The sequence below is a fragment of the Lynx canadensis genome, chromosome X, assembly GCF_007474595.2.
Source record: "Lynx canadensis isolate LIC74 chromosome X, mLynCan4.pri.v2, whole genome shotgun sequence".
Lineage (NCBI taxonomy): Eukaryota > Metazoa > Chordata > Mammalia > Carnivora > Felidae > Lynx > Lynx canadensis.
In genome coordinates this window covers 37,870,575-37,896,160 of record NC_044321.2, presented here as the reverse complement: position 1 = coordinate 37,896,160, position 25,586 = coordinate 37,870,575, and the positions used below count along the sequence as shown (strand labels likewise).

The following is a 25,586-nucleotide window of genomic DNA, read 5'->3' as shown; positions in this document are numbered from 1 at the left end:
CACCTGCTTCATTTCGGTGGTATTCACTGAAAAGAATGCACTGCGGTAGATTACAGAGGCTGGGGTTGTCTCGAGAGCCAATTCAGAGTGTCACAAATACAATTTGCACTATTAACCCGGTGCACTACGGTGACGGGGAAAAGTCCATTCCCCTCGCCCCCCCCCCCCCGCCCACCAAAGTGGACACAGCAGTAAGGGTTGAGATATTTTTAAATAAGTGGAATGATTTTTTGCTATACGGTTTGCTAACAATCTTCCATGGAATATAGTCTTCCTGCCTTTCCCTAATCTGGCCGCCTCACTTTACAGGGACTCCTTCAGCTCCAATAAATTAACCTCTAACTGACCCACTATTATCTTTAGCTGAACATTGCGGTCTACCTTGGGTGAAAATATGTGTGCTTTGGCAGATTAAAGTATGTGAGAGGATGGTTTAATGGTATTTCCGTGCTCCATCTTTTCTTTAGATGGGATTGTGTCTTAAAAGAAAAGAATGGTGCTCAGCACCTTAAATGTGTGCTTCTTTGGAAGCGAGTCCTAAAATGCATGAATGGTATGAGCTCGGGGGGTTAAACAGACCATTACTCGTTTCATAGTCTTGTCGAGCTGCTTTATCTCTCTGAACCTCAGTTTCCCCTCTGTAAAACGGGGATAATCGTGCCTGCCTAACGAGGTGTATGTTATGATTTACGGAGATCATGCATAAAAAAATCACTTAGTTGTTTACTGTGAGACTTCAGGGAAAATAAAAAATCTCTCAGCACCTGAATGTGAGAGAGGAAGAGATCATAAGCATGAGTCTGCTCAGATTCCAGGACAATCATCAGACTCACTTGCTTCCTACTTGGACTGAAGAGTGAATTTATGGGACTGTTTATTTAGTACTCCATGCAAAGGATTTGGTCTCTCTCCCTACATTAAATATGCTAACACATGTAAAAGTGCTCAATAAATGTTAGTTACTATCATTCTCACCGTTGTCATTATTTGCTAATCCAGTGAAGCACCCTGCCGTGTAGACAGAGAAAGTGATCAGGAAGCCTACCGAAGCTAGCGTTGTATAGTTTTTTATACTTTCTTCACTCCCCCCTTGACTTCTGAACCCAGTTTCTTCAAGGCTGCTGGGTTTTTTTTGTTTTTTCACATGTGCAACTGCCAGACCCTTCCCCCAAACAACCCAAACCATCCCAAACCATATCAGAATGTCTTAAGATCCCCTGATGGCGCATCAGTGTGCACATATCACAAGTACCCTTGACTCCAAGCTCCGAAAACCCCCCGAGGGCTCCAGACCCATGTGACTGAGTGGGGTAGAGCCGCTCAGAGAGTGACGTGATCACCGGTGTGGGAATCCTGCCATTAGAACGAGTGCATGACCCCTGCCCTCGAGACGCTAGTTCTGGGAAGCCGGCTGCGAAGGCAGATCGGACAGCCTGACCTCTCAAGGCACATTTCCAACACTCCAGCTGCTCCATGTTTGGCTTCAGTGACAAAGAATAAGTCTGGCAACAGCTGGATATCAGCAGAGTGAAACAATCTTGTTTGAACAGTGGGAAACCGCACAGCCCAGCTAGACTTCCCAAGAGTCAAGGCTCAGTACGGAGGAAATTATCAAAGCGTGCAAAGAAACGCCAGGTAACGATGACAATGAATAACCCGCTCAGTCTTAAGAACTGGCCTCGGACTACTGTGTTCCTTGGGGCCTTAGAATTGCCTCATAGGTGCCTCAAGGGCTGCCTGTGGCTCTGTGTGTGTGTGTGTGTGTGTGTGTGTGCGCGCGCGCGTGTGCGCGAGTGCGCACACATCCGTAGGCACATCCATGTGTCTACCACAGGTAGCTTCTGTCCCCGCCCCCTTGCTCCCCATAGACACTGAAGAAGCAAAGAAGCCGAAAGCCTCATACCCTTACTCCAGTTGGACTGGGGGTAAGGGTGCAGCCTTTAAGGGCCACAGTGTGTGATGTGCAGAGGGGGCAAACTGAGGCATGACCCCTTACAGGGATTCCCAGGGTCCCCAAGGATTTCTTTAAAAAGAAAAAGAAAACGCAGAAGACTACTATAAGGCTGAGAGCCTATTTTTACAATTGCTTTGAGAAAAAACTAGGAAGAAAACCGAATATTTTCCCAAATACAGTGCTCCCCCACTGGTCACTTGAGTAAAATGTCAGGCTTACCTTTACATATTGAACAAGCCGCTCACATACGTTCACTTTGTAAGTTTCTAGACCCAGCTCCTTAGATAACCGTAAGATTCTATTCTGGGTTGGTCCCACATATGCCCCGCCAACATCTACGTAATTGACGTGTTCATTCTGTACAAAGAGAAAAAGGGGTCAGAAGACTTTAGTTAACACTTGGGGAAAACAAGTTTCTATATCTTAAATTTTTTTTTAATGTTTATTTATTTTTGAGACAGAGAGAGACAGAGCATGAACGGGGGAGGGTCAGAGAGACAGGGAGACCCAGAATCCGAAGCAGGCTCCAGGCTCTGAGCTGTCAGCACAGAGCCCGACGCGGGGCTCAAACCCATGGACCGTGAGATCATGACCTGAGCTAAAGTCGGATGCTTAACCAACTGAGCCACCCAGGCGCCCCAACAAGTTTCTATATCTTAATTAAAAACAAAAAAATTTATTTGTTACACCTTAAATGTGCCTTATTTCTCTCTTATAAAGTGCAGCTGAAAATACCAATTTTTTCTCTGTCACCCAAGAACTTGGCGCAGCCCTGTAGGACACTCATCAGGAAACAATCCCATTTGTATAGCTACTGGTGAGGTTGATTCAACAATAACATGTATAGTAGATAAAGAACGCTATAGTACATCCTGCCGATCTAGATCCTTTTCCAAGCATTTAGGTTTTTATGCAGGCTTTTCTTTGGGGTTGTTGCTGGAGGAACCACCTTGAGATTTATTAGGCCCAATTCTCTGATTTCCAACAGATGAAGTTTTAAATCAGAACACATTGATGGGCTCTTGAGCTTATGTTAAAATACATTCTGGATCATTGTTTTACGCTTATCCTTTTTTGGTGCCTTGTTTTCCTTGTATGATTTCTCATTTTTAACCAGGAGTTACTTCTTTTCTTTGGAGTCTATTTCTGCCAGCCAGTGTGGCACTTTACATAGTCTGCCTGACGTTTAGCATACCATAAAGGTAGTGTAAATTTGGGTGGAAACCATGAACGAGGGCAAGGTTTATTTTTCTCCCTTTCTGAATGGTAAGCTTTATCACACTTCCACGTATGAAGCATTCCAATTGGAGCGTTTCCTATTAAAATTCCCTATCTTCAGCAGGTTCGGAGTTTCATCTACTGTTCCCTGCGCGCCATATGGCCATCACCCTGTAATTTGCAAAGTCTTTCGGGCTCAGTAGGCATTCAAGGTGGAAGTCAAGTTTTGAGTTCATTTACTTCCTAGGCTTCATGTTTTTACTTTGCTCTGGGGATTCGCTTGTTTATTCAACAAGCAAGTACCTTGCTCTCCTACAAGGTGCCAGGTACTGTTTAAGGAGCTTCTGTTACATCAGTAAACCCAACAAAGATGCCTGCTCTCAAGGAACTTACATTCGATGGGAAGAGACAGAAAATGAACCCAGAACATAACAAGGAAGTCTCTCAGAAGTTGATAAGCGCAACGAAAATCAAAAAGCTAAAGTAGAACACGGGAGACTGAAACCGCAGAGAAGAAAAGGAAAGATTGCAATTCACAATGCACTGGATATGTAGGCCGCCTTGAAGAGGTAACGTTTGCATAAAGACTGTAAGTAGATGAAGGAGTTATCCATATGCCAGGACAAGGGCATTCCTGGCAGAAAGAACAGCAAAGACTAAGGCAGAAGGGTGCCTGGTGTGTTCAAGAAACAGGAGACCAGGGGTTCCTGGGTGCCTCAGTTGGTTAAGCATCTTGACTCTTGACTTTTGCTGAGGTCATGATCTCACGGTTCATGAGTTCGAGCCCCACATCGGGCTCCACACCGAATGTGCAGCCTGTTTGGGATTCTCTCTCCCTCTCTCTCTGCCCCTCCCTCCACTTGTGTGCACTCTCTCTTTCTCAAAATAAGTAAGCATTTAAAAAAAAACAAGAAGTAGGAAGCCAGTATGGCTAGAACAGAGTGAGCAAGGAAAAGAGAATTAGAGATAAGGCTAGAGACGTTATTGGGGGGCAGGTCATGGGAAGCCCCAAAGGTCATTGTAAGGACCGTGGCTTGACCTCTGAATGAGGAGAGCTTCTGGAAGCTTTTTGGCAGAGACACACCAAGATCTGACTTAGGTTTGAGAGGCTCATTCTAGCTGCGGCACTAAGACTAGATTATAGGAGGCCAGGGTGAGAGCAGGGAAATCAGTTAGGAAGCCATTGAGGCATCTGGCTTAGAGATGGCGGTGACTGCCCCCAGGAGTTGCCACGGCAGCGGTGCGAAGTGTTGGATTCTGGATGTATTTCGAAGGCAGAGCCAACAGAATGAATGTGAGGCATGAGCATTTTGGGTGTGACTCTGAATTTTTCGGAACTGTCATCCTTTCCATCAAGGCTGCTGGAACGGTGGACTTGATGGAGAAAGTCAGAAGTTCAGATTGGGTGTGTGAAATGTGAGCTGTCTGTTCAGCATTCAGGAGGCCCGCAAATTTCCGATTTCCGTGTCAAGGCAGCAGAGTGTATTTTATACAACATTTTACTGATTCCAATGGGGAGAGGTAACCAGGGCTTCCATCCTGCCACAAGACCAGAAATGAAGTGTGCCTCTGACTTCTTTAAACTAACCCTGCGGCGCCTGGGAGGCTCAGTCAGTTAAATGTCCGACTGTCTCAGTTTTGGCTCAGGTCACAATCTCACGGTTCATGAGTTCGAACCCCGAGTTGGACTTTGCACTGAGCGCAGAGCCTGCTTCAGATTCTGTGTCTCCCTCACTCTCTGCCGCTCTCCCGCTCGTGCTGTCTCTGTCTCTAAATAAATAAATAAATAAATAAATAAATAACTTTTAAAAATAAAATAAATATAAAACAAAACTGATTAAAGTACTTGCTTTAACCAAGCAAGAAGGAGTCGTGGGAATTTCCAAACATGATGTCTTTAGATGACAGACACTAAAGCCAATAATCCTAAGTGCAGGATTATGAGGCATATTGCAGAACATTTCCTTTTTTTATCATACAAATTGTTACAACACTATCGACTATACTCCCTATCCTGTACTTTTCTCACGTCTGTCACTTACTTATTTTATAACTGGAAGTTTGTACCTCTTAATCTCCTTTACCTATTCTGTCCACCCCCAGCCACCTCCTTTCTGGCAACCACCAGTTTGTTCTCTGTACATAGTGTGCTTCTGGTTTTGTTGGTCACCCATGCATTAATTTGTTTTCTTTTATAGGATGTTTCTTTACAAAGGTGAAAGATTCTTTTACTTTAAAGTTTATTCTTATTTACTTTGAGAGAGAGAGAGAGAGCAAGCAGGGGAGGGTCAGAGAGAGACAGAGACAAAGAATCCCAAGCAGGCTGCATGCTGTTAGCACAGAGCCTGACGTGGGGCTCGAACTCACAAACCATGAGATCATGACCTGAGCCAAAATCGAGTCAGATACTTAACTGACTGAGCCACCCAGGCACCCCTGTCCATTGTTTCTATTTAGTGGAGTCCTGGTGGTACCTTCCCTGATGGTACTTTCCCTGATGATATTAAGGCAACAACACAAATTAATTAATTTGGTCCTGAAGAATTACAGAGGAACCACACGAAGGAAAAACTGGGAAGTTCTAAACTGACAGGAGATCTATCTGAACAGTGGCCAAGCGACAACACCAAACGTAGTATTTTGGTACTTAAAGATCCAGAGTAACTGTTAGGGCGTCTCCACCCCAAATTATCTTAATTGACTCAGAATTGTTCTTACAGGGGAGCCTGGGTAATGATCTCAGAGTTCGTAAGTTCAAGCCCTGTGTTGGGCTCCGTGCTGAGAGTGGAGCCTGTTTGGGATTCTCTCTCTCTCTCTCTCTCTCTCTCTCTCTGTCGCTCCCCCACTTGCTCGTGCATGCATGCTCACTCGCTCTCTCTCTCTCTCTCTCTCAAAAATAAATAAACTAAAAAAAAAAAAGAAAAGAAAAGAATTGGGGTGCCTGGGTAGCTCAGTCGGTTAAGCGTCTGACTCCTAGATTTCGGCTCAGGTCATGATCTCATGGTTCGTGAGATCGAACCCCACACTGGGCTCTGCACTGACAGCGAGGTACCTGCTTGGGATTCTCTCTCTCCCTCCCTCTCTCTCTCCCCCCCCCCTCTCTCTCTCTCTCAAAATAAATGAATAAAATAAAAATTAAAAACTTAACAAAAATAAATAATAAATATTTTAAAAATTGCTCTTACTAGGAATTCTAACAATATCCAGTTCAGTTTCTTATTAAATACCATTTCTGTTCCTTTTTCTCAAAGCCCTTTATTCTCCTTCTATTCACTTGAAATCTTACAAATGTTAATTCCTACTTTGTAAGCATTTCGAAGCGCATTTCAAAGTTCTTTCCTCATATACCTAAAGAGTTACAATTACCATGCTTCACACACAATACTTCCTGTATGGTGCTGACGTATATAAATGATACCGCCTGAAAAATCAGCCTGGGGCAATAACACAGATGGGGACAGGCATGTTGGAATTCTAATTTCCTTTAGATCAAGAAACTTGTTCTTACCTGAAAATCTGCAACATGACTGATGCTCCTATTTAATAACCAAAAGGTTTTAGAGATAAGAAAGGAGGGCTAAGGAATAGCTGAATAACTATCGCCAAACTGAAGGCATAATTTTCTGAAAATGACAGGGGACTTGTATCTAATAAGGTCAGACACGCAGAATATGCAATCCTTCTTTTGCACTACAACACACTGTCTTCAATTAGAACTTGAAGTTGCCAGGGAGCTTGAAGTACATTTAGATTGTATCTCACGGCCCGGGTGGGAAGACAGAGAGATGTGAGGTGCCAGCAGGACTTGGCCCAGGTTAAGAAGGGATGTCTGGCGGTACAGGGGCCAGAATCTCAGTCTCCTAAATTCCAGACCAATAGCTTCCCGGTGCACCGGGAAGCGCTCAGAAATTCTCCAGATACAATTAATCGGGATTCATTTAAAGCAAGCAAGCAAACACACCCCACAGAGCAGCACTGCAGTAACATCCCCTGGGGAGCTCGTCAAAATGCAGATTTGGATTCAGTGGGTCTAGGACCAGGCGCCTATGATTCTGCATCTCTATCAAAGCTCCTGGCGGGGAGGTGACTCTGAGGCTACTGGTCCATGGATTACACTGAGTAGCAAGGCTGTAGAGCACTCTTAGAACTGAATAAAGTGAAAACAGACCCATGGTATATCCCTGTGTGTATCTTTTTTTTTTCATCCCTGCGTGCATCTCAAAAGGTAGGGGGCTGCCTGGGTGGCTCAGTCGGTTAAGTGTCCACCTTCGACACAGGTTATGATCTCGAGGTCTGTGAGTTTGAGCCCCACGTCGGGCTCTGTGCTGACAGCTCGGAGCCTGGAGCCTGCTTCGGATTCTGTGTCTCCCTCTCTCTCTGCCCCTCCCCTGCTCATGCTCTGTGTCTCTCTGCCTCTCAAAAAGGAACAAATGTTAAAAAAATAAAAAATAGAAAATCATAAAAAGGTAGGAAGCAGGGGCGCATGGGTGGCTCAGTCGGTTAAGTGTCAGACTCTCAATTTCATTCCAGGTCATGATCTTATGTTTTTGTGAGTTCGAGCCCTATGTCGGGCTCTACCCTGAGAGCGCAGAGCCTGCTTGAGATTCTCCCTCTCTCTCTCTCTCTCTCTGCCCCTCCCCTGCTCGCACTCTCTCCGTCTTTCTCAAAAATAAATAATAAAAAAACTTTAAAAACGTAGGAAGCAAATGACAGGGGGAGCATAGCCTGGTCTAACGGAAAAACATAGTCTACAATATTCTAGTTCACATGTTGGTTAGCTATTCCACATCCACTCATATTGCCTTTCCCATGCCTGCTTGCATTATGCAGTCTGGAAATGCTAAATGCTTGCTTTCCCGGGCTCCCCAGCAGCTAAGGGCATAGCTATAGACTAAAGCAAATGTCTGCTGGGGGTCTTCTGGTAAAGGAAAAGCTTTGTTGCAGATAAAGCTGGGGCCGCCTCACCACAAAACAGGCTCTTAACTACAGAGAACAGGGGCACCTGGGTGACTCAGTCAGTTGAGCGTCTGACTTCAGCTCAGGTCACGATCTCGCAGTTCATGAGTTCGAGCCCCGCATCGGGCTCTGTGCCGACAGCTCAGAGCTTGGAGCCTGCTTCGGATTCTATGTCTCCCTCTCTCTCTGCCCCTCCCCCACTCTCACTCTGTCTCTCAAAAATAAATAAACGTTAACTACAGAGAACAAACTGATGGTTACTAGAGGGGAGGTGGGTAGGGGGATGGATGAAACAGGTGATGGGGATTCAGGAGTGCACTGGTCGTGATGAGCACCGGTTGTCCTACGGAAGTGACGAATCACTGTATTGTACACCTGACACGAAGGTTACACAGTATGTTAAGTAACGGGAATTTAAATACAAACTTAAAAAGAAAACCTCGGCTTGCCTCTTCATCCTCTTTCCTGTCCTCAGTGAGGACTGGTGCTCAGAGTTACAGCAGCCATCTGGTGCCCATTAGGCAATAAGACAATAAGACAAAATGCAAAGAATGGCTGAGCAGAAGACAGAAAGAGCATAAAGCCTTGATGACAAAGCTGAGCCCCCCCACCGCCCCCTGCCCTGTGCCAGTCTGGACTCCCTGCCACCAGACCACTTCTTATGCAAAATAACTGCATGTTTGGATTGCTCAAGCCATTGTGACTAGCGCTGCAGAAGCCATTTTGCTGTAAGCCCAACACATCTCATTAGATAGATGCTGCCTCTCTTTCCGGTCACTGCAACCGGCTGCTTTCGTCCTGTCGATCTCCAGCCTTTACCACTCCATTTGCAGGCTGGAGGAAAGGCTCTCATTAATGACCTAACTGACAAACACAGGGGCTTCCTCTTTCCTCCACCCATCTGCCTCTGCCACCGCTGCTTCGCTTTGGCTCCGCTGCCTCTGCACCCATTAAATCTGCATGCTCCCCAAACCTCTGCCTTTGGCCCTACCTCCTCCCCACCCCATGTCGTCTCCCTGTGCGCATCCATCAGCTCCCACAGACTTGACTGCCTACGACCGTGCCCTTGAATAATGGCAAACAATACTTGGGATGCGTTGTTTTTTTTTTTTTTCCTAGAATGGTGACATCAGCCCAAGTCTAAAAAGGCAGTGATGTAGCAAGAACTGAGCTTCGTCCTCATGTCTAGCCGACCTTACCCAAGCAAAGAGTGTCCGTCCCAACAGCCCTCCTCTTAGGAAACAGGGGCCAAGGACAAAGTTGCACAAAAATATGCAGCATTTTGCTTCTGCTTACTGTAGCCGCACTTTTTTTCTTTCAAGTTTATTTATTTACTTATTTGCTTATTACAGAGATTGCACAAGCAGGGGGAGGGGCAGAGAGAGAGAGGGAGAGACAGAATCCCAGGCAGGCTCCATGCTGTCAGCACAGAACCCGACATGGGGCTCGAACCCCCACACCGCGTGATCATGACCTGAGCCAACATTAACAGCTGGACTCCTAACCGACTGAGCCACCCATGTAGCCATACTTCTTTTAAGTTGTGTATCCTTAAATAAATAAAGATGGAACCTATACTCTGTGTGTGTGTGTGTGTGTGTGTGTGTGTGTGTGTGTGCGCGCGCGCGTGTGTGTTACGGGTATACAGTCATTTCAAGTCCAGTCAAACCGTAACCCCATCTGAGACACTACCTAGTCTACTGAGGTCTCTGGTATGGAAGTTATGACAGTGTACTGAAGTTATTTGTCCACGTTTGTTTTCATCACTAGACTATAAGCTACTGAAGGTCAGAGGCGTTCACTCTTCAGTGAGTGTTTATTTGGTTTTGTTTTGTTTTATTTTTATTTTTTCAATTAACATCCAAGTTAGTTAGCATACAGTGCCACAATGACTCCAGGAGTAGATTCCTTCATGCCCCTTCCCCATTTAGCCCCTTCCCCGTCCCGCAGCTCCTCCAGCAACCTTCTGTTCGTTCTCCATATTTATGAGTCTCTTCTGTTTTGTCCCCCTCCCTGTTTTTATGTTATTTTTGCTCCCCTTCCCTATGTTATCTGTTTTGTCTCTTAAAGTCCTCCCATGAGTGAGGCCATATGATATTTGTCTTTCTCTGACTAACTTCGCTTAGCCTAATACCTTCCGGTTCCAGCCACGTAGCTGCAAATGGTCAGTGAGTGTTTGTTGACCACAACGGATGCTTACTTGTTGGAGTAGCTGAAGGCTCTAGAGGACACATGGCTTCTGTGCCTTCCATTGCTCCCACTTCTAGTTTGAGTGAGAAATTATACGTTAAGCATTAAAAATCACTTACCCTCACAGTGTATGTTCTTCCTCCAACTCTGTCCCGCGCTTCTAAGACCAAAACATTCACTTCATGTTCAGCTAAGAGTTTGGCGGCAGACAGCCCTACGAGGAAAATTTAAAAAAAAAATCAAGGAACATGTTAAGACCTGAACATGAAACATCCAAGATTTAGCCAGATCTACACATAAAATGAGTGCAGGAAGGACATCCTTCATAATCCACAGATTCTGCTATCTTTCTAATAAACTCCGACCACAATGTGATTAACTGAGCTACCAGTTTTATCATCTATCCTCTGTTACATTAACATAATATTATCCATCATGAGGCTGGTTGACAAAATGTAACAATTTTTTTTATTTAAATTCAAGTTAGTTAACATACAGTGTAGTCTGGGTTTCGGGAGTAGAACCCAGCGATTCATCTCTCATATAGGACACCCAGTTCTCATCCCCAAAAGCACCCTCCTTAATGCCCATCACCCATTTAACCCATCCTCTCACCCACTTCCCCTCCAGCAACCCTCAGTTCGTTCTCTGTGTTTAAGAGTCTCTGACGGTTTGCCTCCCTCTATGTTTCTATCTTATTTTTCCTTCTCTTCCCCTGTGTTCATCTGTTGTCGTTCTTAAATTCCACAGTGATAACGCAATCTTACTTAAGAGAATGTGTCGAACCCTCAGTCAACCCTTATCGCGCCCTCCATCCAGAAATCCTGATGGTATAAAGAGAAGGGTAAGTTTTCCTGGAAACTCCCTCTGGCTACACCAGCCCTCAGTATATCTGTGCTTTTCTCAAGTTAAAAAACCCTTATAATCACCTCCCATGATTTATCTCTGGATTACATGTTTGCTAGTTGTTTTTCCCGCTAGATTCCAAGTTCCCAAAGGGAAGAACCATGCGTCGCACTTCCTTCATTGGCTCAAAGCACAGGTTTTTATGTGTAAATAAAAACTGTCACAGGGGCGCCTGGGTGGCGCAGTCGGTTAAGCGTCCGACTTCAGCCAGGTCACGATCTCGCGGTCCGTGAGTTCGAGCCCCGCGTCAGGCTCTGGGCTGATGGCTCAGAGCCTGGAGCCTGTTTCCGATTCTGTGTCTCCCTCTCTCTCTGCTCCTCCCCCGTTCATGCTCTGTCTCTCTCTGTCCCAAAAATAAAAAATAAACTTTAAAAAAAAAAACAAAAAACAAAAAACTGTCACAAAAGATCGATTTAAAACCCAGTACAGTAATACCAGAAAAGTAGGGAAAATATGGTGGACTGACATTATAACAAGGATGTGTGCTATTAACATGACTTGTCACTGATGTTAATCCTGATTACCTGGCTGAGGTGGCATTTGCCAGTTTTCTCCACTGTAAAACTACTCCTTCTTCTCCCATCCAATCCTGTATTCTTTGGAAGGAAGTCTATGCACACCCCACACTTTTTAAGACGTAGGGAATTATGTTCCACTTCTTTGAGGGTGATGTGTCTATATAAATTATTAAGAATTCTCCCACACGGTAGATTTCTCTCCCTCCCCCGTTTATTTACATATTCAATCATGACCTTATTACATCAGTGTGGACCCACAGATAGTTGTATTACACTTTGGGTTATAATCCGATAGTATGTTATTTATTTTGTTGCTCAAACCCTTCCAGCTTTGGTCTCTGAGAGTTCTTTCAGTTGGCTCTTGTGTCACTCTGACATGGCCCCATCACTTTGTGTGTGTGTGTGTGTGTGTGTGTGTGTGTGTGTGTGTGTGCTTGGGCGCTTCCTTACTTTCTGGTATTACAAGATGTTCTAGGCTCAGCTTGTGTCTCTCTGTGCAGCCCCCGAATCAGCCATTTCTCCGATGAGCCTTGACAGCATTAGAAACCAAGATTTGGGGTCTAGGTGTGCTCGTTGCTGCTCACAGATCTCACAGATCTCTCAGCTCACAGAGTAAGGAAATCTATGTCAGCACACACTTATTTTCAAATCTACGTTGTTTTTGCACTTCCAATGCTAGCTTATGCCTAGTTATCTTTAAACTCCCGTTACGAAAAGTACGAAGCAGACTAGAGATAAACACACTTCAAAGAGAAAAAGAGGGTTTGTTAGCATATTAGGGTGAAAGAGACATAAGAAGGGCACCTGGGATAAGTTGGGTAAAATGGTATAAATGTGATTTTAAAACTCAGTAATCTGATAGCTCATTTCTGACAGTATACATCCGGAAGACAGCAATCGTTTCCCTGGAGCTGGCGTTAGTATTGTCATTTTGAGGCTATTATGGATGTAGTGTGGGATAAAGCGAATGCAGAATCAGGCCGATGTCACTGAGAACCAGGGTTTTTGGCCTGGGGATAAGGAAATTCAGATAGAAGAACAATGACATTAAGTAAAAATCCTGTAGTCCTGAATATGAATTGGAATTGCTGGTATGATCTCCGGCTAGATTCTATCTTCAAAAAATACAAGGGCGCCTGGGTGGTTCAGTCAGTTACGCATCTGACTTCGGCTCAGGTCATGATCTCATGGTTCGTGGGTTCAAGCCTCACATCAGGCTTTGTGTGGACAGTCCAGAGCCCGGAGCCTGGAGCCTGCTTCGGATTCTGTGTCTCCCTCTCTCTGGCCCTCCCTCCCTCCCTCTCTCTCAAAAATAAATAACATTAAAAAACTACATATTTCTGGGGCGCCTGGGTGGCGCAGTCGGTTAAGCGTCCGACTTCAGCCAGGTCACGATCTCGCGGTCCGCGAGTTCGAGCCCCGCGTCAGGCTCTGGGCTGACGGCTCGGAGCCTGGAGCCTGTTTCCGATTCTGTGCCTCCCTCTCTCTCTGCCCCTCGCCCGTTCATGCTCTGTCTCTCTCTGTCCCAAAAATAAATAAACGTTGAAAAAAAAAAATTAAAAAAAAAAACAAAAAACTACATATTTCTTAGTCCTGCCCAGTGAAAAAGCTTGGAAAAAATTACCTACCTAGAAGCAGTGAACACTCCCAACACCCAGATTCTGGTTCCTAAACAATGAATTTCCAATGAAATGAATCACGGCTTGTGACCTATTTCAGCTGTAGGGTAGGAAATGTGCAAAGATGGATATGGAACCAGTCATACCAGAAAGTGAGGCGGCTACGTGAGACTGCCTGGATTGTGACAGAAAGGCTCAGGAACCTACCTATAGAAACTCCCACTGGCCAGAGATGGAAGAATTTGAGTATCAAATCAAAATAACAGCAAGAGGGAGAGGGGGTGGAGGAAAAAACCCAAAGAATCCCAACTGCGATGCTGAAATCCACGAATTCATAACGATATTAAACAAAGAAAAATTCTCATTGGTTCATCTTTGGAGAATGCTTAGGAACCACCTTACCAGTTTGAAAATGACTGAAAGAAAAGAATCTGACAGTCATCCTACCTTTCCTATTTGCAGTGAACCTCAAAGCAACCAAGTAGCTAACAAAGGGAGGTTTTGTTGTATAAAAGTACGCTAGCTAATAAGTAAAGACAAGTAAAATTAGAATTTCAGCATTTTGCGGGGCGCCTGGGTGGCTCAGTCAGTTAAGCGGCCAACTTCGGCTCGGGTCATGATCTCACAGTTTGTGAGTTTGAGCCCCGCGTCAGGCTCTGTGCTGACAGCTCAGAGCCTGGAGCCTGCTTCGAATTCTGTGTCTCCCTCTCTCTCTGTCCTTGCCCCACTTACAGTCTGTCTGTCTCTCTCTCTCTGAAAAATAAAATAAAACCAGTAAAAAAAAAATTTTTTTTAAAAAGAATATCAGCATTTTGCGCCCCCTAATTGATGGATCTAGTGTAATAATCATTAACATCTGCTAACATCACACAAAAGAAGAGAGAGAACCAGATGTTATCTGCCTCCCGATGGAAGAAGTACTTAGGAAGGAAGGGGAGGAAGACGAGGAGCAAACACTAAATTCTAACGTGATCAAGCCTCCAGATCTAATACTCACGGGCCAGAGGAACACGTTTAAATGACACTACCAAATGCAATCAACAAAATCCGGATTGCAGGAACTGATACAGGACTACCCTGTTTTATTTTTTATTCTTTTTAAGGTTTATTTATTTACTTATTTATTTATTTTTGTTCTTTTTTTTTAATATATGAAATTTATTGTCAAATTGGTTTCCATACAACACCCAGTGCTCATCCCAACAGGTGCCCTCCTCAATACCCATCCCCCACCCTCCCCTCCCTCCCACCCCCCATCAGCCCTCAGTTTGATCTCAGTTTTTAAGAAAAAATATGGAACACTTCACGAATTTACGTGTCATCCTTGCACAGGGGCCATGCTAATCTTCTCTGTATCGTTCCAATTTTAGTATATGTGCTGCCGAAGCGAGCACAAGGTTTATTTATTTTTGAGAGACAGAGCGCGTGCAGGAGGAGCACAGAGAGAGGGAGACAGAGAATCCAAAGCAGGCTCCACGCTATCAGCGCAAAGCCTGATGCGGGGCTTGAACCCACGAACCATTAGATCATGACCTGAGCCAAAGTCGGATGCTAAACCGACTAAGCCACCCAGGCACCCCAACCCTGGCTTATTTTTTTTAACTACTTGCCTGCACCTGCTCTCTCTCCCCTTTATCCTTTGCAGGCTTCCCCTACAATAAATCTCTTACAATGGCGAGTTCTGTCTTGATGTCTGCTCTCAGAAGACCCAGACTGACACGGTACTTTGTTCATATACAGAATCAAGAATGAATTTGGGTCTAGAAGACCGAGCATGCGGGGAGGCTAAAGCATAATATCCAGCCCTGCTATCTGCCAATGTCTGTTTGTACGTAGTTTTGACCTGTTCAAGTACAATGTACCCTTACGTTGTTGACATTCATCAAAGATTTAGGTATGCAACAAATCTTTGGAATCTGCTCACAAAGAAAGCGTCCATCCCGTGACATTTAAATAAATGCAAACCAAGGTCTGCAAACCTTGGTGCAATGTGTTTTCTGGGACAGAGCCAAAGGCGGATTCTGCTGCTGGTCATTTAAAAAAGGACGAAGGTGTTATTAAAAGCATGCTTGTGCACACATCTGTTCTCATGTCAAACTACCACTCTGTATTTAAAAGCAGAGAAAGGCAGATACGAAAAGGTTAATTTGTTCCCAGTTCACCTTAACCAATGGAACTATAAACCAATTAGAAAAAGACAGCCAGGGGTTTATTAGAATTAATCGGTAGCTCCTCTTCTAAAGCAAGGGACACAGACCCTCTGCGTGCTGCCTACGGAGAGGCAGAGGTGGCTTTGACTTCCAGCAGCAGTGGGTCCCGTGGTGTCCTGTCGGTTTGGTGCTACGCATACAGATCAACTTCATGTGCCCTTCCTGTTACCCCTCCACAACCATCCCTCGGGGTAGACTTCATTATCCCCATATTCTATATGGGAAAGCCAAGTAACCGACAGGACCGCAACAAAGTCTCCTGAAAGGTGACTGGTTTTACTTCTCACAAGCTCAGTTGGAGCGTGAATAAAATCCAATCTAATGGGTAACTCTAAATAAGCTTGGTGAATCGCCTTCTCGGCCTTTTGCCTAAGATCTAGTAAATAAGCTGGGTGAGTGGCTTAATAATACATAAGCACCCTTCGGGAAGCTAAAGGGGGAGGGGGGGAAGCAGAGCCAGCTGAGCCAGGACAATGACCACACCAGCGACGAAAGTCATTTTGCAACTGGCCATTTAAGGCTACAAACAAAATTTAAAAACTGACCATTCCAATAGTGGCTTCTGCACTACAGAAAAATGGCTGGTCCTATCTCAGCAAGGAAAGTGTCAACTCTTAGTTTAAGAAATAAGGAAAATGTTCAAAACATTTTATAAGGATTTCAGAGGGGGGCAATGGTTTTAAAAAGGTCTTGGGAGTTTGAGGAGGGAAGACGTAAGTCACTGAGAAAAGTATGTCTTCTACGGTGCTGAATAAATGGGGTTCTGGTGTTTCGGTTTGTGTGTTTATTGTGAACGACACCCTGATGAGGAACTTCCACGACCACTGGAAGGTGAGAAAATACAGAATACAGAAAGAAAAGCAAGGTGCCATTAAAAAAAAAAAAAAAAAAAAGTTCTTTTTGAATAAGAACCAATAACTAAGTTTGAATAAATAACTCAGTCAGTCAAAAATAAAGCACAGGGGGGCGCCTGGGTGGCTCAGTCGGTTGAGTGTCCGACTTCGGCTCAGGTCATGATCTCGTGGTCCGTGGGTTCAAGCCCCGCGTCCGGCTCTGTGCTGACAGCTCAGAGCCTGGAGCCTGTTTCAGATTCTGTGCCTTCCTCTTTCTCTGACCCTCCCCTGTTCATGCTCTCTCTCTGTCTCAAAAATAAATAAATGTTAAAGAAAATTAAAAATAATAATAATAAAAAAATAATAAAGCACAGGGAAATACTTGGGGTCCAGAAATGTAGCAACTGTGGCTGTTGATTTGAATGAAAAAAAATGAAGATGATGCCTGCTTCAAGATGTAAGTCTTAGATTCTACTCCTTAACTCTTGTTTTTTTAATTTGAGAGAGAGAGAGAGAGCACGCCCGCGAGTTGGGGAGGGGAAAATCTCAAGCAGGCTCCCCGCTCAGCACAGAGTCCAACGCGGAGCTTGATCCCATGACCCTGGGATCATGATGTGAGCGGAAATCAAGAGTTGGATGCTCAACCGATTGAGCCACCCAGGGACCTCCTTAGCTCTTTTTTTGTTCTTATTCTGTGTCTCACTGTGCATCCTACCCTCCATCACCACAGAACTCAATAATCACTTACAGAAAAAAAAAATCATATCACAACTACACAAATTAGCTTAAGGGCTTTGAGTTTATCTTTCAAAAACATTTATTGAGCTTTTTTTTTTTTGGTAAATGGGATGACACTGTTAGAAACAAAGTGTTTTTAACTATTTTTTTATTTCTTTAGGTAACCTCTACACCCGTGGGTCTCAAACTCACAACCCTGAGATCAAGAGTCACATGTTCTACTGACTGAGCCAGCTGGAAGCCCCAGAAAAGAAAAGGTTTTTACGTCTGAAGGCAAGCCACCAAATACAGTATAGCTACTAGAAAATAGCTGCCATCTATCACCAGACAACGCGGTTACAATACCATTGACGATATTCCCCATGCTGTGCCTTTCAGCTCCGTGACTTACTCATTCCTTAAAAAGATTTTATAATCAAGTATTTTTTATTTTCATATTTGTTATGAAAGAGAAAATCTCATATTAAATCTATTTCATCTTGTTCTCAAGAAATATAGATTCGCCAGAGCTAAGAGCACTTTCATTCATTTCCCTATCATTTCATTGCCACATGGAATCTTGAGTGATAGAAGAGACTCGCCCCTGATCCAGCCCTCCAGCAACACACAGCCCCCACTCCCCCTGCCCAAGATAAGGAAAGGGTCTGATACCATGGTATGCTGCTAAGTGGTTAACAACCATCTCTGGGCTGGGGAGAGGGAGGGGGCCACCTGATTTGAACCATTTGGGTAGGCCTCTCCGGCCAGTAAAAGCTGGCTCCCACACACACTGTTAGAGCTAGAAACTCATGGCCTCAGATCAGAGAGGGGAGGGATGAAGTCAGGGAGAGGAGAGTGCCTGTTAAGTGTATGAGATTCATTGGGTTGTAAGGGATGAAGGGCCACCTTGGAAAGGTGTCCTAGACTCTCAGTTTCCCTAGTGTCGGAAGTCTCTGGTTCTCCCATGGTTCTTCCACGGAGGGAACGGTTCTTCCCTCCATTTGAAGGAAGAGGTCTAAGGGGCATTGGCAAAATCCACCATCCCTCATGCCTGCACAGAGAGTTCTTTCTCTCCCCCATCTTGGCAAACCAAAATCCTTAGGCGCAAAAGAGCCCAGGACTCCCAAATGTCCTGTGGTTTTCCATGAGAGTACAGAGCCCCAAGAAGCTACATTCACAAAGAGTTTGGTAAGGATTTATCAAATAAATAAAGATCTGATCACTTTCTAAATGAAACAAAACAAAACCTGAACAACAGGAAAATCAGAGGATCAGGGCACAAGCAAATCTTTACCCACTTTGCACGTAAGTATTTTATTTTATTTTTAAATGTTTATTTTTTGAGAGACAGAGAGACAGAGTCCAAGTGGGGGAGAGGCAGAGAGAGACACACAGAATCCGAAGCAGGCTTCAGGCTCTGAGGTGTCAGCACAGAGAGCCCCAGGCGGGGCTCGAACTCACAAAACACAAGATCGTGACCTGAGCTGAAGTCGGACACTTAACTGACTGAGCCACCCAGGCGCCCCATGCGCTTAAGTATTTTAAATAGGAATGAGGACTTTGAAACAATTCCTCTTCTGATTTTTCTTCAATCGTTTGGGTTTTACACAACCCCAAATAAAATAGGTTAAAGGATGTATTAGAGAGGCTTAAAAAAAAAAAAAAGAAAAGCAAGTCTGCTAAAAGAACCCCTCGTGTGAGAGTTCAGGCAATTGTTAATGTTGGTTATTAGATCGGGAGAGCCTGGGTGAGATGGTGTATGCAGCCAGCCCCTGCTACCATGGCAACCACAAACCAAGCTCCAGCTTCTTAAAGGCACTGCTGTGGAAACTGTGTTCCTACAGATTGTTCACTGCTTCCAATGTCCTGAGAAGTAGGACCTCCCCAGAGAAATGGTATAGGGATGATTTAACGCGCACAGCACCTGGAGCAAGAATTAAGAGTCTCTGCAATGAAGCCTTCAAAGAGAAGGTCCATGCCTCCTGGGATATAAATCTGTTACCGTGGAACCCTAGCTTCACACTTAACCCCTGCCTCTTCTAAAATTTTTTTTTTTTTTTTTTTTTTTTTTTTTTTGAGAGAGAGACAGAGCATGAGCAGGGAAGGGGAAGAGAGAGGGGGGCACACAGAATCCAAAGTAGGCTCCAGGCTCTGAGCTGTCAGCACAGAGTCCGATGGGGGCTCAAACCTACGAACTGCAAGATCATGACCTGAGCTGAAGTCAGGGGCTTAACTGACTGAGCCACCCAGGCGCCTTACCCCTGCCTCTTCTAACCTCACCAAGGGCCCTTCCCTTTACCTTCCTTCTTCAAGTACATTCATATGATTATTCTAGGAAAGAAAGAAATTCATCCATTTGATTCATGCCACCCTTTCCAGTTCAATTTCTGATTTTCCTTCCACAAGAAATGATCTGGTGTCTCCACTCCTTCACTAGAAAAAACCTTGAAATGTAACGTATTCCTGATGAAAAATGTCCAGGGACCCCGTGTTCAATACAGGCAAGTGTTTTAAATCTCCTGCCACACTCTGTCCCTGTTAGCCTGTTTGATGTTTCTTCTTAGCGCCCAGCACCACCTGGCAGTAGACATACAGCGTTTAGGTCACCCGCACTGGAATGAAACCCCTGAGAAAGTAGCGTCATTTAGGCGTCTCGAGGTCAATACATCTAAAACAGGACACTTGGTATTTCCCCCACAACTCATTCCTCCCCTGGCCCTTTGCAACTTCGCAAATGCCACCACCATTTAGTCAGCTGCTCTGATCAAAACTCTCAAAGCCATTTCTGAGCCTTCTCTTTTTGTCATATACCTCATCCATTCAAGTGGCAAGTCCTGTTAGACGTAGCCTCAAAATATGCTCTGAATCTGCCTGCTACCGACTGCAACCACAGTCACCCTTGTCTAAGCCATGGTAGGCTTCTGCCTTCATCCAAGGCACCTGACCTCTCGCCCAGAGATCTGACTCCTAACGGGTGTGTTAGGACCTTCCTGAGAACAGAAATGTGTTCTACGTCTTTGCATTCCTAGAATAGACCCTGCCATGTTGCAGGTGCTCAAATGCTCGTTGCAAAGACCAGAACAACCACACACCAAGAAAACAAAACCATGCTCACTTGGATGAGGGCAACAGGGAAGTTTCTAAGGCTTAGATTATATTTATCTTGAGCAACCAAGAAAGACTGACAAAGATAGGATGCCACATCATTTTAATGTTTATACCGAAATAAGTCAGCAGACTCCAAATACTAGGAGTACATTTTCTTTTTTACTTTTTTTTTAATTTTCTTTTTTTTGAACGTTTATTTATTTTTGGGACAGAGAGAGACAGAGCATGAACGGGGGAGGGGCAGAGAGAGAGGGAGACACAGAATCGGAAACAGGCTCCAGGCTCTGAGCCATCAGCTCAGAGCCTGACGCGGGGCTCGAACTCACGGACCGCGAGATCGTGACCTGGCTGAAGTCGGACGCTTAACCGACTGCGCCACCCAGGCGCCCCTCTTTTTTACTTTTTGTTTATATTTTTTTAATGTTCATTCATTTTTGAGAGAGTGCGCGCATGTGGGGGGCGAGGCAGAGAGAGAGGGGGATGGAGAGATCATGACCTGAGCTGAAGTCAGACATTCAACCAACTGAGCCACCCAGGCGCCCCATGAATACATTTTCTGGTCTCTGAACCAATATTGCACTTTTTAGCAACAGAGAACAGAGAATATCAGCGTACACACAAACTTGTCCCTGATACATGTAACCATTTCTTTCTATCTATCCATCCCTCTATCCATCTGTATTTTGTGTTTCCTTTCCGAGAAATAATTCTCTGCTTTTGCAAATGCCAAATCTTCTAATCCCCTTGATAAGCTAAAGAGACAGTACTGTCTCAAATGATAAGTAGATGAAAGCTAACAATTAACTTCAATTTGCCCTGAATTCGACAGACTGGTTGTCTAGACAGTCTTAATTTATTTGATTATTGTCCAGCATTCATCTTCCCTTTAGATAAATGGATCTCACCCGAGTTAGGGAATGCAATTATCCCTTAATTCATTACCCGCCCCATTCTTTCACTGAAACTTAAAAAATCCACACCAAAGACCCTCCACACTGCTGTCCTTAGATTCTGCACCCCGGGATGCACTGTGGTTTCAAGCAATAGTTTCCAAGATGTTTTATAGAACACTACTCTTCAAGACGCTCCAGGGAAAAGTATCAATGTTCCTGGATGTTGGGACAGGCCATTTCTCCTTCTGGGATATGTGTGACACACACTGGCATATTAAAGACCCTAATAAGTCCTGCAGTGAAGAGACCTGTTTGACTCCGCATTTGTCCACCTTCTGCCTTTAAGACAACAACAACAACAACAACAGCAACAACAAAACCCTATTGGGAAACACACTTTGGGAAAGCTGGTTTCATCTGTCAGAAGACTGTCCAAATATTTACAGTAATAAACTCCCCTGGGCAAGGACCCAGGTAAGCAATGACTACAACACAACAAGCTAAGCGTTTTGAAACAAAACTTTAGTACAGCTATGGCTTATGCTCTGGTTCTCCTGGTTCTTCCTCTTAATTGCTAAAAGTGATATTTTTCTTGGGGCGCCTGGGTGGCTTGGTCGGTTAAGCGTCCGACTTCGGCTCAGGTCATGATCTCACGGCCCGTGAGTTCGAGCCCCGCGTCGGGCTCTGTGCTGACCGCTCAGAGCCTGCAGCCTGTTTCAGATTCTGTGTCTCCCTCTGTCTCTGCCCCTCCCCTGTTCATGTTCTGTCTCTCTCTGTCTCAAAAATAAATAAACGTTGAAAAAAAAAATTTTTTTTAAAGTGACATTTTTCTTCAACTTTCACATTCAACATCACCTAGGAATGTGAATAGTGTGTGTCCCATACTAAATTTTTAAAGTTAACTTTCTATTATTCAGCAAGGTGATCTCTAGCCCAGAGAATTCTTACATAACCACACGTTTGGACTCTTGGACTGAAGGCTCCGAGGACAATAAAAAGTATAGTCAAACATCAGCTCACTGAAGCTTTAGAAGCAATGCTCCAAAGCAAGAAAACATAAATTTTGCTCACAGCATGTACTGAGCCACTCAATCGACAGATATGTATTGCATGAATGAATGAATGAATGAATAAGTGAATGAACAAATACATGCAGGTGTGCCAAGAAAAAGGTCTTGAATTTAAGCCACCGTTCCCAGCAAACTCATTTAATCTGGAAATGGCCACCTTTAACAGTTATCTTTAGTATGTCAACTATACTTCAATTAAAAAAAAAAATGGGGGAACCTGGATGGCTCAGTTGGTTAAGAATCTGACGGCTCAGGTCATGATCTCACGGTTTGTGAATTCAAGCCCCGCGTCGGGGTCTATGCTGACAGCTCGGAGCCTGGAGCCTGCTTCAAATTTTATGTCTCCCCTTCTCTCTGTCCCCCCATGCTCATACTCTGTCTCTCAATAATAAACAAATGTTAAAAAAAATTTTTTTTTAATGTTTTGGCACACCCGGCTGGCGGAGTCAGAGAAGTGTGCAATCTTGATCTTGGGGTTGTGGGTTTGAGCCCCATGTTGGGTGTAGAGATTACTTAAAGATAAAAATCTTCTAAAAAATGTTTTAAACACAAAAGAGGGGCGCCTGGGTGGCTCAGTCGGTTAAGCGGCCGACTTCAGCTCAGGTTGCGATCATGCAGTTCGTGGGTTTGAGCCCCGCGTCGGGCTCTGTGCTGACAGCTCGGAGCCTGGAGCCTGCTTCTGATTCTGGGTCTCCCTCTCTCTCTGCCCCTCCCTTGTTCATGCTCTGTGTCTCAACAGTAAATAAATGTTAAAAGAATAATAATAAATGTAAATGTTCATGAAGCAGTAACATGCCACGTAATATATCCTAAAATGTTAATTACAGTGAAACAATAGTCACAAAGTTTCAGAGCATCAAGCATTAAAGTAAAGCAATAGGAAAGCTCCCTGCAGTTCTATGACTAGGCCTATAAGGCCAGCCCAGTGAAGTGGGGTATGGAAGCGGTACTGCCCTAGCAGTCGATATTTTAGGGGTCCAAGGTCAAGTTATGCCAATAAGAATTTTGTGGCACTTGGTAGTTCACTTCATCCCTCTGAGCCTCGGTTTGGTCCCTGTGAGCCCTTACAGGCTGCAATTCTGTGACCCTTGAACATGGTTAATATGTAATAAACTCAACTCTCAAAGCTTATCGTCTGATTTTTATGTTCCTATTGACACTCTTACCTAATCAATTGATTAACTATTGCTATAAAGTGGGGTTTTATTTACTTTGGCTTAGCAGCAACTCCAAAAGGGCTTTGAAACAAGGCTCAGAGAAGTCATGGAGAAGGTGTGAATGAACATGTGTAAGGGAGCCCCAGACCCTGATTTTAGTGTAGGATGTAGGGGCGCCTGGGTGGCTCAGTTGGTTGAGCAGCCGACATCGGCTCCGGTCATGATTTCACCGTTGTGCGTTCGAGCCCCGCGGTGGGCTGTCTGCTGGCAGCACAGGGCCTGCCTCGGATCCTCTGTCTCCCTCTCTCTCTGTCTCTCCCCTGTTTGTACTCTCACTCTCAAAAATAAATAAAACGTTTAAAAATAATTTTTACAAAAATTTACCGTAGGATGTCAATATGAGAGATCATGCAAACCATTTCCAGAATACAACATGGAATTAAAAACAGGTTGAGGATGAGTCCAAACCAGAAAGCTGCAGAGACAGTTAGGAAAACTACTAATTTCTAAAAGAGATGCTGGAAGAGACATCACATATAACATAATCCAACTTACTCCAACCTCTAATTTTATATATGACAAAACCACAGTTTAAAGATTTTAAACTATGCCCTGGGGGTTCCTGGCTGACTCAGTCAGTAGAGCGGGCGACTGGTTCTCGGGGTCGTTGAGTTCGAACCCCACGCTGGGTGTAGAGATTACTTAAAATTTTTTCTTTAAATGTTAAAAAAATATATTTTAAGGTGCCCTAGTTCATAATGCTAAATGACAACATAATAAGGAACACATCGTCAATGTGGCAATCTCAATTCCTGGCAAACCTGTATTTTTCACAATAAAGGAAAAAAGAAAAAAACAGTCCTAACGATCAACTTGTCTCAAACCTTACAAGAGTTAAAAACGTACCAAAACTTCTTTTGGCTGATCTTGTGCAGTTCTCATCACTCAGACATAAAACGAAAGGGAGCTGTCATTATGAAATCTATCCATTTCATACGTGCAAGTGTAAGTGTTCAAATGGACGCTAATTGGATGTCTACACTCTTGCGAACCCCTGCATGTGATAGAAAACCACAACAGGACCTCAGGCTTTCTGGGTACACCTGTAAAATATGTGTATGTCACACCTGCACAAGAACGGTATGACCCATATTCGCCACTAACGGACTTCCGCATTTCCTACTTCAAAAAATCCGAACGCAAATTTTCTTGAATTCTTTGTTTAACATCAAAAAAGTTTCTAAAGTGAAAGCATCCTAGTGAATTTTTGAGGGCAAAAAATGCAAAAGAGAGGCAAAGAAGGGTCCAGAAATGCAGAAGAAAAATCAACGCTCAGTTTGCGCTGAACCTCAGAGTATCTAAATAACTAAGGTGCCCAAAATAAGCCGCATTTTTAAAAATGTTTTTCTTAATCACTACAGAACCACAAGGATGTGCTGCCAAGTTCTGGGTTAAAATGGCAGAAATGCTCTCCGCAGAACTGACTCTTCACGGCGATGTATTTCAGCAAGAAGGCAAATTGTGGTATGTCTCAGAGGATGGGAAGGACCCAGTCCCTGCTGATTTTACACAACACCGAGTTCTGGGTGGCTAGTGCTCTCTATTCTTTTAAAACAATGGATTTTTTTAAATTTCTTTTTTTAATTTACATCCAAGTTAGTTAGCATATAGGGCAACAACGATTTCAGGAGTAGATTCCTTAGTGCCCCTTCCCCATTTAGCCCATCCCCCCTTCCTCAACCCCTCCCGGAACCCTGTTTGTTCTCCGTATTTAAGAGTCTCTTACGTTTTGTCCCCCCTCCCTGTTTTTATATTAGTTTTGCTTCCCTTCCCTTATGTTCATCTGTTTTGTGTCTTAGAGTCCTCATATGAGTGAAGTCATATGCTATTTGTCTTTCTCTGACTAATTTCACTTAGCATAATACCCTCTAGTTCCATCCACGTAGTTGCGAATGGCAAGATTTCAAAAATACAAGGAAGTTCCGCTACTCAGACACTAGTTGGAAAGATCTCTTTCTACATGACACTTAAAAATTTCAACAAGCATGCAGAAACTACCTACCCCGGACTATCCAGCATTATCACTTGGAAACTTATCTCTCAAGGTCCCAAGACTTTGTTCACATTCATGCCATTAATATTTCTCTCACTGTATGAATGTCAATTACGCTCTTCCTTGATTACTTCTAAAAAGAGGACCAGGCACCTTATGGGCGGAGAAACTACTTACTCATCGT

The 25,586-nt window shown here is 44.1% G+C and overlaps 1 protein-coding gene and 1 non-coding gene across 2 annotated transcripts in view; both read right to left on the bottom strand.

The window, feature by feature from the left end:
- Positions 1–25,586, bottom strand: part of MAOA (monoamine oxidase A) — a 67,874-nt gene that overhangs the window by 36,792 nt on the left and 5,496 nt on the right. The window contains exons 2-3 of the mRNA XM_030305798.1: positions 10,438–10,532; positions 2,174–2,311 (exon numbers count right to left, since the gene is read on the bottom strand). Of these exons, the coding sequence (XP_030161658.1) occupies positions 2,174–2,311; positions 10,438–10,532 (233 nt within the window). The remainder of the gene's footprint in view (positions 1–2,173; positions 2,312–10,437; positions 10,533–25,586) is intronic.
- LOC115508018 lies at positions 14,649–14,755 on the bottom strand. The gene has a single exon (XR_003966907.1). It is a non-coding gene; the product is annotated as a U6 spliceosomal RNA (small nuclear RNA).